This window comes from Gorilla gorilla, chromosome X, assembly GCF_029281585.2.
Source record: "Gorilla gorilla gorilla isolate KB3781 chromosome X, NHGRI_mGorGor1-v2.1_pri, whole genome shotgun sequence".
NCBI lineage: Eukaryota > Metazoa > Chordata > Mammalia > Primates > Hominidae > Gorilla > Gorilla gorilla.
Window position 1 is genome coordinate 76011169 of NC_073247.2, and position 13178 is coordinate 76024346.

A 13178-nucleotide genomic window follows, 5' to 3' on the forward strand; every position below is an offset into this window, starting at 1 on the left:
GAGGTACATACTTTCCATACATAATTCGTTAAGTTTTTATCATGAAGAGATGTTAAATTTTGTCAAATACTTTTTCTTCATCTGTTGAAATGATCATAGGGTTTAGTCCTTCATTCCACTAGCATTCTGTATCACATTTATTGATTTACATATGTTGAGCCATTCTTGTATCCTTGGGATGAATTCCACTTGATCATAGTGAATTATGTTTTTAACGTGCTGTCGAATTCTGTTTGTTAGTATTTTTGTTTTTTTTTTGAGGCAGGGTCTTGCTCTGTGACCCAGGTGGGAGTGCAGTGGTGCAACCATGCCTCACTGCAACCTTGATCTCCTAGGCTTCAGTCATTCTCCTGCCTCATTTTTTGATTTTTTTTTTTGTAGAGACGAGGTCTCACTACATTGCCCAGACTGGTCTCAAACTCCTGGGATCAAGTGATCCTCCACGTTAGCCTCCCAAAGTAATGGGATTACAGGTGTGAGCCACCATGACAAGGCCCTGTTTGCTTGTATTTTGTTGAGGATTTTTGCATTCGTGTTCATCAGGGGTATTGGCCAGGGATATTCCTTTTACTGTTATGTCCTTCTCTGGTTTTTGTATTAGAGTATGCTGTCTTTATAGAATGAGTTTGGATGTATTGTCTCCCTTCAATTTTGTTGACTAGTTTGAGAAGAATTGGTATTTGTTCTTTAAATGTTTGGTAGAATTCAGCAGTGAGGCCATTAAGTCCTCGGCTTTTCTTTGATTGGAGACTTTCTATTATGGTTTCAATTTAATTACTCACTGTACACCTTTCCCTCACCAAAACCCAAGCTGCAGCTATACAGTGCCATCTTGAAAACAGAGCCACAGCTAGCATGTATCCTGCTCCAAGAGCCAGCAATAACTGCATTTTTTCATTGCTGAAGCTGCACTGCCATTACACCACCTTAGTGGTGGTGCACCATTCCCCAGCCAAGCTGTTACAGCACTCTATCCTCTGAGAACAAGCTGCCTAGGAAGGGCTCTGTCTTGCACATTCGGGTGACTGCAGCAACCAACCCTAGCCTCTCAGAGCCTAAGTCCAGTGCTCCAGCACAAAGGCAAGTGGTACTCTGTCCCTAGAGAAATAGGTAATCTTGCCAAGTAAAGAAACTGAGTACTGCCCAGTGATGTGCACAGTCAGCACACTCACTAGCCAGGTTCACTGTCCATGTGCAACCCTGTGCGCTCACTAGCCAGGCATGTTGCTTCCAGGTGCCCCTGCCCCAAGTTGGTGATTTGGCCCCCATGTGACAATGGTATACCAGCCAGACATGTTGCTTCCATGGAGCCTTGCCCCAAACTGGCAGACTTCTGCTGCCTACATACTTACCAGCCAGGCATACCAATTCCAGGGGGTACCTGCTCAGAGTGACACGTACACTGAAAGTGAAGAGATGGAAAATGATATTCCATGCAAATGGAAACCAAGAGAGAGCAGGAGTAGCTATAATCATAACAGATAAAATAGGCTTTAAGGCAAAAACTATAAAAAGAGAAAATAAGTTCATTATATAATGAAAAGGAGTCATTTCCACAAGATGATACGAAAAATTTTAATATGTATACACCTAACACCAGAGTACCCAAATAAGTGAAGCAATTATTATAGATCTAAGGGAATAGACTGCAATAAAATAATATAAGGAGACTTCAGCATGCCACTCTCAGCAATGGACAGATCATCCAGACAGAAAATAAAGAAACATCACATTTAAATGACACACTAAATCAAATGGACCTAGCAAACATTTACAGCATATTCGACCAAACAGCTGCAGAATAAACACTCTTCTCAACAGAACATGAAACTTTCTCTAGGACAGATCATATGGTAGCCTGTAGAACAAACCTTAACAAATTTAAGAAAACCAAAATCATTTCCAGTATATTTTTTTTACCACAATGGTATAAAACTAGAAATCAGTAACAACAGGAACTTCTGAAAATTCACAAATACACATGGAAATTAAACAACATGCTCTTATATGACCAACAGGTCAATGAAGAAATTAAAAGGAAGTCTAAAAATTTCTTGAGAGAAATGAAAATGGAAATACAACATACCAAAATCCTTGGGACACAGCTAATGCGGTTCTAAAAGGAAATCTTATAGCAATAAATGTCTACATTGAAAAAGAAGAAAGATCACAAATAAAAACCTAACAATGCACCAAAGGAATTAAACATTTTAAAACCCAAGTAAACCTATAACTAGTAAAAGGAAAGAAATAATAAAGAGTAGAAATAAATGAAAGTGCCCAGGCACAGTAGCTTATGCCTATAATCCCAGCACTTTTGGGGAGGCCAAAGTGGGAGGATCACTTGAAGCCAGGAGTTTCCACCAGCCTGGGCAACAAAGCAAGACCTCATCTCTACAAAAAATTAAGATTAGCCAGATGTGGTTGCATGTATCAGTAGTCCTAGCCAGCTGGGAGGCTGAAACAGGAGGATCATGTGAGCTCAGGAGTTTGAGGCTACAATGAGCTATGATTGCATTACTGTACTGCAGCTTGGTAAACAGAGTGAGATCCTATCTCAAGAAAGAAAGAAAATAAAGAAAAGAGAAGAGAAGAAAGAGGACGGACTTGGTGGCTCACACTTGTAATCCCAGCACTTTGGGAGGCCAAGAGGGAGGACTGCTTGAGGCCAGGAGTTCAAGACCAGCCTGGGCAACATAGTGAGACCCCCATCTCTACAAAGAAATTAAACAACTAGCCAGATGTGTGGTGGCATGCACCTGTAGTCCCAGATACTCAGGGAGCTGAGGCAGGAGGATCACCTGAGCCCAGGAGGTCAAGGCTGCAGTCAACCATGATTGTGGCATTGCACTGCAGCCTGGGTGACAGAGCAGGACCCTGTCTCAAAAAAGGAAAAGGAAAGAAAAGAAACCCAAATCTTATAAAACGGCCCTACCCCTATCTCCCTTCGCTGACTCTCTTTTCGGACTCAGCCCGCCTGCACCCAGGTGAAATAAACAGCCTTGTTGCTCACCAAAAAAAAAAAAAAAAAGAGAGACTTAAAATAAAATAGATCAATGAAACAAAGAGTTATTTTTCTGAAAAGATAAACAAAATTGAGATGCCTTTAGCTGGCCTAAGAAAAAACAGAGAAGACTCAAGTAAAATTAGATACCAAAAAAAGAGACACTACAACTGATGCTACAGAAATAAAAAGCATCACAAGACAGTATCAGGAACAATTCTATGCCAGAAAACCCAGATAACCTATAAAAAATGGATAAATTCCTGGTCATATACAACCTTCCAAGATTAAAGAATGAAGAAATAGAAAATCTGAACAGACCAATAGTGAGTAATGAAATCAAAGCAGTAATAAAAATCTCGCATCAAAGAAAAGCCCAGGACTGGATGGCTTCACTGCTGAATTCTACCAAACATTTAAAGAATGAATGCCAATTTTCCTCAAACTAGTCGGCACAACTGAAGAGGAGACAATATTTCTAAACTCATTTTATAAGGATAGCATTACCCTGATAGCAAAGCCAGGCAAGGACACAATTAAAAAAGAATATCCCTGATGAACACAAATGCAAAAATCATCAACAAAATACTAGCAAACAGAATTCAATAGCACATTAAAAAGATTATTCACTATGATCAAGTGGAACTCATCCCAGGGATGCAAGAATGGCTCAACATTTGCCAGTCAATAAATGTGACACAGAACACTAATGGAATGAAGGACAAAAACCGTATGATCATTTCAATAGATGAAGAAAAGGCATTTGACAAGATTAAATATCCCTTCATGATAAAAACAACACATTATGTATAGAAAGTATGTACCTCACTACAAATAAAAGCCACATATGACAAACCCACAGCTAACACCATATTGCACAGGGAAAAGTTGGAAGCTTTTCCTTAAGATAGGGAACAAGACAGCAATGCCTACTTTTACCACTTCTATTCTACTTAGTATTTGAATTCCTCGCCACGGCAATTAGGCAAGAGAAAGAAATGAAAGCTATCCAAATTGGAAAGGAGGAAGTTAAACTATCCCTGGTTGCAGATGACATGAGTGTATACAGTTGGCCCTCAAACAATACCAGTGTTAGAAGTGTCAGACCCTTGCACACTGGAAAATCAATATATAAGTTCTTACTTACCAAAAACTTAACTACCAGTAGCCCACTGTTGACCAGAAGCCTGATCAATAACATAAATCACGGGTTAACACCTATTTTGTATGTTATATGTATTATACACTGTATTCTTATAAGTTAAGCTAAAGAAAAAATTATTATTAAGAAAATACATCTACTATTAATTAAGGGGACGTGGATCATCATAAACATCTACATCTTTATCATCTTTGTGTTGAGTAGGCGGAGGAAGAGGAAGAAGAAGGGTTGGTCTTGCTGACTCAGTGGTTGCAGAGGTGGAAGAAAATCCACATATAAATGGACTCACACATTTCAAATCTGTGTTGTTTAAGGGTCCACCATATACAGAAAACCCAAAAGACTCCATCAAAAAAACTGCTAGAGCTAATAAACAAATTCAGTAAAGTTGCAAGATACAAAAATCAGCAGTATTTTTATACATCAATAGTAAACTATCTGAAAAAGAAATCAAGAAAACAATCCCACTTACAATAGTTACAAAAAACATATACTTAGGGATAAGTTTAACCAAGGAGGTGAAAGATCTTCACACTGAAAACTATAAAACATTGATGGAGGAAATTGAAGAGGACACAGATAAACAGAAGGATATCCCATCTTCATGGACTGGAAGAATTAATATTGTTAAAGTGTCTACACTACCCAAAGTGATCTACAGATTCAACGTAATCTCTAACAAAATACCAATGGCATTCTTCACAGAAATAGAAAAAAGAATCCTAAAATTCGTAAGGAACCACAAAAGATCCCAAATAGCTGAGGCAAACTTGTGGGGGGGGAAAAAAAAGAAAGAAAGCTGAAGATATCACACTATCTGACTTCAAAATGTACTACAAAGCTATAGCAACCAAAATAGCATGATACTGATCTAAAAATAGACACACAGACCAATGGAATAGAGAGCCCAGAAAAAAAAATGCATATACAGGCAAAGGTGTGAAGAACAAACATTGGGGAAAATACAATCTTCAGTAAATGGTGCTGAAAAAAAAATGGATGCCCATATGCAGAAGAATGGAACTAGGTACATATCTCTCATCACATATAAAAATCAACTCAAAATGGATTAAAAACTTAAATGAAAGACCGAAAGCTATGAAACTACTGGAAGAAAACATAGGGAAAACACTTCATAATATTGGACTAGGCAACAATTTTTTGGCTATGACTCTAAAAGCACAGGTAACAAAAGCAAAAGTAGACAAATGGGATTACATCAAACTAAAAAGCTTCTGCTGCACAGTAAAGGAAACAATCAACAAAGTGAAGAGACAACCCACAGAATGGAAGAAAATATTTGCAAACTACCCTTCTAAAAAGGATTAATAACCAGAATATATAAGAAACTCAACTAAATAGCAAAGCAAACAATCTGATTTTAGAACGGGCAAAAGATCTGAATAGATACTTTTCAAAAGAAGATATACAAATGGCCAATAGGTATATGAAAAAAATGCAACATCACCAATCATCACGAAAATGCAAATCAAAACCACAATGAGATATCATTTCACCAAGTTTGAACGGCTATTCACAAAAAGACAAAACATATCAAGTGCTGACAAGGATGTGGAAAAAGGGGAACACTCACATACTATCAGTGGAAATATAAATTCGTACATTCATTATGAAAAACAGTATGGACTTCCTAAAAATATAAAAATAGAACTGCCCTATGATCTATCTGGCAATCCCATTACTGGGTATATATCCAAAGAAAATGAAGTCATTGTGTCGAACAGATATGTGCACTCCCATGTTTATTGCAGCACTATTCACAATAGCCAAGATATGAAGTCAACCTAAGTGTCCATATGGATGGATTGAGAAGGAGAATGTGGTATACATACACGAGGAAATACTATTTTAGCAATAAAAAAGAAAGAAATGCTGTCATTCACAGCAACACAGATGAGCTTGGAGAACATTATGTTAAGCAAAATAAGCCAGCCACACAAAGGCAAATACAGCGTAATCACTCTATACCTCATATGTAGTACAATTATTGTGTCAATTAAAATTTAAAATGTAATAGCAAAAAAATACAATAAATACTCAACTGAAAACAGAAGAGAACATCCTAAACATGAAAAAGGAAATTTGTGAAAAACCTACAGCTAACATCAATACTCAATAGTGAAAGACTGAAATCTTTCCCCCTAAAATCAGGAACAGGACACCAGTGCCTCTTTTCACTACTTTTACTCAACACTGTACTGGAAGTTCTAGCCAGAGCAATTAGGCAAGGAAATAAAAGACATCCAAATTGAAAATGAAGAAATAAAATTATCTTTTCAGAGATGACATGATCTAATATTTACAAAATCCTAAAGAATCCACAAAATGAGCTATTAGAGCTAATAAATATATTAATCTCTGTTTTGTATTCTTTGTGAGTGCCTCAGCCTGCAGAAGCTTTGGAAAAATATAGCAAACATTACCAGCACACTCCTGATTTGTCTCATTTTTCTTTTCTTTGTGGGGGAAGGGAAAGAAAAGTAGAAGATACAGAGGAAGAGTAAATGAATCAAACAAACGTTATCTTGACTGGTTGTATTCCTACAAATCAACTATAATTTCTTATTTATTTCCCTAAGCAGGTAACAGCAAAGCCCTGAAAACCAAAAGGAATTGGGCTCTTGTTTTCAGAAGCAGCAACGTATGGGTGATATGAGGACAGAGTATCCTACTCCATAGCCAGGCTTGTACAGATGGTGGCAGCTATCCAAGGAGAAGCAAGGAAGCTGAGACCCTGGGACCTGCTATAAGAAAGGAGGGAAAAACTTAAGAACTTACTGAATGTTGTAGGGCACAGTACTAGGATTGAGTACCCCATACATAGTGAAGCCTTTATAGAGAGGGTTCCTGAAGTCTGGTTTCCTCTGAACCAAGAAAGGCCACACAGAATGTGTTTTCTCATAGACTCTGTTAGAAAAGAAAAACAAGCCAAAAAATTAAAAGCAGTAAGCAAGTAATCTCAATAGTCCTGTTGAACTGATAAGCAGCAAATTTTACTAATAAGTAACCCAGCTCAAGAAAGGAGGACAGGATATGACAGAAGAAAAATAAGTGGATAAAAAGTGTTGATGGAGTAACAAATTATCTGGGCTTCAATTTATCCATCTTTAAAATAAATGAGAGGTTAGAAAGAGTTCCATATTGGAGAACAGGAGATTCTAAGCCCAGTCTCTGTGTGGAATAGCTGTGTGATCTTAAGAAAATCCCAAGTTTTTTTTCTGGGCCTATTTCCTCACCGTTAAATGTGACCTCTAAGTTATCTTCCAAATCAAGGATTTTATGAACTAATGACTTTTCTGGTTTTAAAAATTCTGGAATTGCTTTTACAAGTCTGGTAAGTTAAGTGATAGGTTCTATGGGGTGAATTTCTGGCTCTTCTATATTTCATTTTACTTAAAGCCAGCTACTTCTCCCTTCAGAAGGTTTAAGACAGTGAAAGACAATTGGAAATTTATACTAGAAAATGTCATGAGTTATCCCAGGTGGGCAACTAAAGATTATGGCATTTATATTACAAAATTGATTCTTATACTTTAGTTCAGACCGTGGGGAGGCTGCTTAACCAGTAAGCAAGTCCCTTAGTTAACACCTCAAAATACATGAGATCCACTGGTTCCCAAAGAGAGTTACTGTATAACCACCCATGAGAAGGTCATTTGCACACACACCATGTCAAAGGAAGCTAAAGGAGAACTGAAGAGTGATATAAGTGGTAAGACCTAAAATTGTGGTCTTGTAACTTTTACAATTGTCAGAGCATTTCAGTGAGGCCAAAGGCTTTGTATATCCATCTTTCTCATTTGCTATTGGTTTATAACAGAAAAAAAAAATATTGCGTTGGTAAGGTAACTAATTTGTTGAGTATTTACTATGTGTTCAAACACTATTCCAGACTCTTTACCTAAAATACCTCCTTAAATTTTCCCAATAAAACCTTGTGAGATATTTTAGCCCAAAATTACTAATGAGAAAATGAGACTAAATATTAATTTGCTCAAGGTCACATAGCTAGTAGGTGACAGAGCCAAAGTTTGAACCCAAGTCTGCCTGATTCTAAAGGCCATCCTTTTCTGTTCATGAATGAATGACACTTCTGCTTATTTTAAGTAATCACTATTTTAAAATATGTTAAAATGTTCAACAGTTGTTTTTTAAATGGATATTCAGATTTGTGTAAAAAATACCACATATATTGACCAATTTTAAGAGAAGGAAAAAGATTATGGAAAAGATTCTGGGTTTTAATGCGTAGGTAAACAAAGACAGAATGAATATCTTAAAAGAATTTGGGGAGAAAGTGACAAAGGTCTAGTTGTAAAGACAGAGAGAGAGAAACATGCATGGCATCAAGAGAGAAACTACCAAGTAAGTACAAATGTTGAAACAGAAAGACTCATTATTGTTCTCTATGTTGATAGGAAAACCAAATCACAGAGAAGTAACGTCATCTTGCTATGCTATAAAGGGGCCTGAGGGTTGGGCTAACTACTAACTCAGCCAACAGCTGTGAAATAGGAGTGAGTTGTGAAACAGCTACTTTCCTATTTCTTTTTCTCTGTCTCTAACATAATGAAAATACTGTTCATAGGAGCTCTACCTTGTCAATTTTGAAAAGTACTTATGTCTCATATATTGCCAAGCTGTTAGTTTAAGTGAGGGGTGCAAACTCAACTGCCTACTAGAACTAGGCAGATAACATTAGAAATGGGCTAAGAATAAACTATAGAGAATGGTAAGAACTGCAGTCAACAAGAGTGAGTTTGCCTCTTCCAAATGGAACAGCTACTATTCAGCTCTAGCTGTTTATTATCATGAGGAAATACAGTCTAGTGTTGCCAGAGCTCCTGATTTTTCAGAATATTTAGAAAAAACATCCTAAAATAACTGGAATTTAATGTGAAATCTACTGATATTTAAATGTTAGCAACTAGGCATAAGAATGACACAATGGACTTTGGGAACTCAGAGGGAAAGGGTAGGAAGGGGGTGAGGGATAAAAGACTACAAATTGGGTTCAGTGTATACTGCTCAGGAGATGGGTGAACCAAAGTCTCACGAATCACCACTAAAGAACTCATTCATGTAACCAAATACCACCTGTTCCCCAAAAACCTACGGAAATAAACAAAAATGTCGGCAATGAATTAGGAGTTTTAAAAAATACTCCACAGACTAAACAAACCACGCCTGTTGGGTTGGGTTCGGCCTATGAGCTGATAGTTTGTAATCTCTGATATGAGTGAGAAAGGACTGTAGATAATGACTACTCATACCTGCACAGCAATTAATTATTTGCAAAGGCCTTGTACATCCATTATTTTACTGGATCCTCATGACTGCTCTAAAAAGTAGGCATTATTATCCCTATTTTACAGATGAGATATCTCAGGGTTCTGAGAGATCTCTGTGCAAACATTGAGTGCTTTATGCTTCAAAAGTTCTTTTTATTATTGTTATCTCCTCCCCTTTCTTGACTGCTATGCCAAATTCAGGGTGGTAGGTACATTCTTTTTGCACTGACCCCCTTCTCCCTGTTCAGTGTCTTCTCACAAAGTAAATTCACCTTAGATCTTCCCGATCCTTCTGGCAGTTACCAAGGAAGTTTCCAAACTGGCAGGAGAAAACATGGTCATGAATCTCCAGCAGGAAGTTTTCATTAAACTCAAAGGCACAGGGAAACTGTTCCATTAATTGCCAGATACAGTCTAGGAACTGGGTGAAGATAGGGGACACTTCTTTAGAGTCCCTATCGAGGTGGCCACACCTGAGAGATGAAAATAAAGGTAAAGAAAGACACTAGTTAGCATTAAGGATTACACTGTCGGGAATAGGCTGTAAGAGGGTCATCTTTTGTCTCTGTTGGTAGTGGCAAGGAAACACCTCATACCAAAATGCCAGCCAGAATCTCAAAACTAGTCAATCCCAGCAGACCTCTTAGCTGCTGGTGTCCTTCACTGTCATCCATACTGTAAACCCTTTGGTCACCTAGTCTATTTTTTTATACACCCTCTTTCTAATAGAACTTTCTGCAATGATGGAAAATTTCTACAGTTGTGTTGTCCAATATAGCAGCCACTAACTGTTAAGCACTTGAAATGTGGATGCTGTGACTGAGGAACTGAATTTTTAATTGTATTTAATTTTAATTAATTTAATTTAAATAGCTACATTTAGCTCTATGTGAGCAACGACCACATCTATATTGTTTACTGCATAGTGCCTGGCACAAAATAGGTATTAAAGACACATTTATTAAGTACATGAATGAAACCTCATCCCAGAACTGTTTAATATTTCCTCCCCACAATGCTTTCTTTACCAACCCTATCATCGACTGAAACACTGTTCCACTGGAAACGAACACGGCACTCTCAGTTTCTACACTGAATGTTCTCTACCTTCTGATATAATTACAACCTGGCTCACAAGGATACCACCTTTCCTTGGGGTCAAATAAAAATGGAGAATGCTGATCATTCCACTTTCCACATACCATAATTCTCAAACAAAGCAGAGGTGGGTTTAGCTTTCTCCTTGCACCTACTGCTGCTTTTGCTGCTTCCAAGCTACTATTCTTTTCATGCCCTTAAGAACACTTCCTTTATGGGTCATGCTATTTAGCTTATTTACCTTCTCCTTCCACAATGCTGTCTTCTAGAATCTCTGTGTCACTTCCCTACATTCTCTGAATAATCTGATGGTCTTAAGCTTTTGTGTTGATGTAGATGACTTACACTAGCTCAACAAATTCCTTAACTAACGCAAATCAAATTACCTTCACTGATCTTTACCTCTACTCCAGCCTTTTGAATCCACTGGCCACAGGCTGGCTAGTAGTTCTTACTCCATCTTTGAAATCTTAATCACAATATCCCACTCTGAACACCATATATTATATTTCCAAAGGCTGCTCATCTTCTTAACTCCTGCAGACCTCATCTCAGGACATCTCCACATGCTAGATTCCTATTGGCTTCTCTTTTTCTTTATCAAGCCTAAATTCCATGATCTGCCCTATTAACTACTCTCTCCCCATTTTGTTCAACTTTCTGGTCTTTCTTGTAATTATTTTCCTTCTAAATCCAACCGCAGATCAGCCTGAAAAGCTATGTTCTCTGCTTCCACATCCTGACTGATTAATAATGCTCAAGAAAATTATAAAATCATACAAATTCACACCATTCAAATTGAGTCTCCACATTCAGCTGTGTTTTAACTGCTCTCAAATAATCTTTGTGTAGGTCCTTAACAACATTTTCTCATTACCTTTACAGCTCATACCAATTTTCAACTACCTTGTCAAACCCCTAATCCATTTCATATCTTCCTTCACTCCAGTGCCACTGAAAAATATCAAGGCCATTAAGTAGAAAAAAAAAATTTCTAACTTCTGCCTCTAATATTCACATATAGCACCTTTTCTGCCTGTCTTTCCACCTAATCTCCATGGAAAAGGTGTTCTTCATTATAGCTCAAGCTAATCTTTCATTTGGACTGGAACTTTCACCGATTTGCCCAGAAGTCTTACTCTACCAAAAACTCACTGTTTTGGCATATCTTCCACCTTATCTTCTTTAATGTTTCTTTCTTCTCAGCATAAGAAACTGCTCAAATATCTCCTGTCTTGAAATACACTTCCTCAGACCCAAACCCAACCCCTTCTCTTCTACCCCCTTGAGAGCCAAGGTTCTTGGAAAGAGATTTATATACTCACATTCCACTTCCTCATCCCTCACTCATGCCTCCATTCACAAACATTTGGCTTCTGCTTTCACCACTTTGCTCAACCAGTTATCACTAAAGATCATTAAAACCTGCATATTGCCAAAGTCGATTCTTGGGTTATTCTGAGGCGTTTGACACTGCTGACTACTCCCTTGAGATTCTCCTCTCTTATGTTTCTTCTTTCCTATCCTTAGATTTATTCTTATCTCACTAATCACTCTTTCACAGTCAACTTCATGGACTTCATTCTTCACTAGACTTTCAGGTGTCAGTATTATCCAAGGCTCTGTCCCACCCCTTGGCTCTTCTTCCTCTATATACAATTTTTTGAGTTATCTTATCTGAATCCATGGTTTAAACTACCAATTATATGCAGATAACTCTTAAACCTCTATACCACCTCTCTATCCAACCCAGAACTAGTGAGCTCCAGATTACTACTGAATAGTCTCCCTACTGGATATCTTCTCCTGGATGCCCTATGCCAAATAAGTCCCAAACTGAAGCCATCTTCCCCACCAAACATGCCCTGTATTATCCTATATCCTCTATCTCAATAAACCCAGCTACCTCAGGCAGAAACCTTTGAGTTTTATTGGACTTTTTCTCCCATCTTCTGGTGAGTTCTACTTCCTGAATACCCTTGTATCTATATCACTGCTTCTGTCTTTTTTCAGGCCCTCATCAATTCTGGTAGCCTACTAATTCAGCCCCTTGCCACCAATTTCAATCTTCTACATGCTGTCAGAGGGATATTTGTAAAATATAGATCTGAACATCATGTCACTGCCTTGTTCAAAGTCCTCCAATATAGCTTTACTATGTACACAAAACATTCAAATCTTTCAGCTTAAAAAAAAAAAAAAAAAAAAAACAGGGCTCTGAATGATCTTCTCCTCACTGGCTCGGCTTCCCTGGCCTCATTTCCTCTATTCTCCCTACACACCCTTTGACCCAGCCACACTTAATTGCTTGCAGCTCCTCAAACACGTAATCCTGTTTAATGCCTTTATGGTTTCAAACACATCAGGGCTAGAATGCTTTCTCCCTTTCTAAATAACATCTACTCATACTTTAAATCTCAGTTAAAATGTCACCTATTACAGGAAGCCTTCTTTGCCCCAGAATGGATAAACGTCCTTTGTTTATGTTTTCCTCTGTCTTAAGCAGTTATCATACTACACCGTCATCACTGATTTTTCTTTTCTTTCAAAGAAGAGATAGGAACTATATCTGATTCAGCTCTGTCTTCTCAATACCTAACGT

At 37.7% G+C, this 13178-nt stretch overlaps 1 protein-coding gene across 2 annotated transcripts in view; it reads right to left on the bottom strand.

The window, feature by feature from the left end:
* The window catches only part of LOC101130652 (myotubularin-related protein 8), a 165250-nt gene that overhangs the window by 91659 nt on the left and 60413 nt on the right, over positions 1 to 13178 (bottom strand). For both annotated transcript variants that reach the window (XM_063702961.1, XM_004064281.5), the window contains exons 11-12: positions 9751 to 9951; positions 6966 to 7094 (exon numbers count right to left, since the gene is read on the bottom strand). In XM_063702961.1, coding sequence (XP_063559031.1) covers positions 6966 to 7094; positions 9751 to 9951 — 330 coding nt within the window. The remainder of the gene's footprint in view (positions 1 to 6965; positions 7095 to 9750; positions 9952 to 13178) is intronic.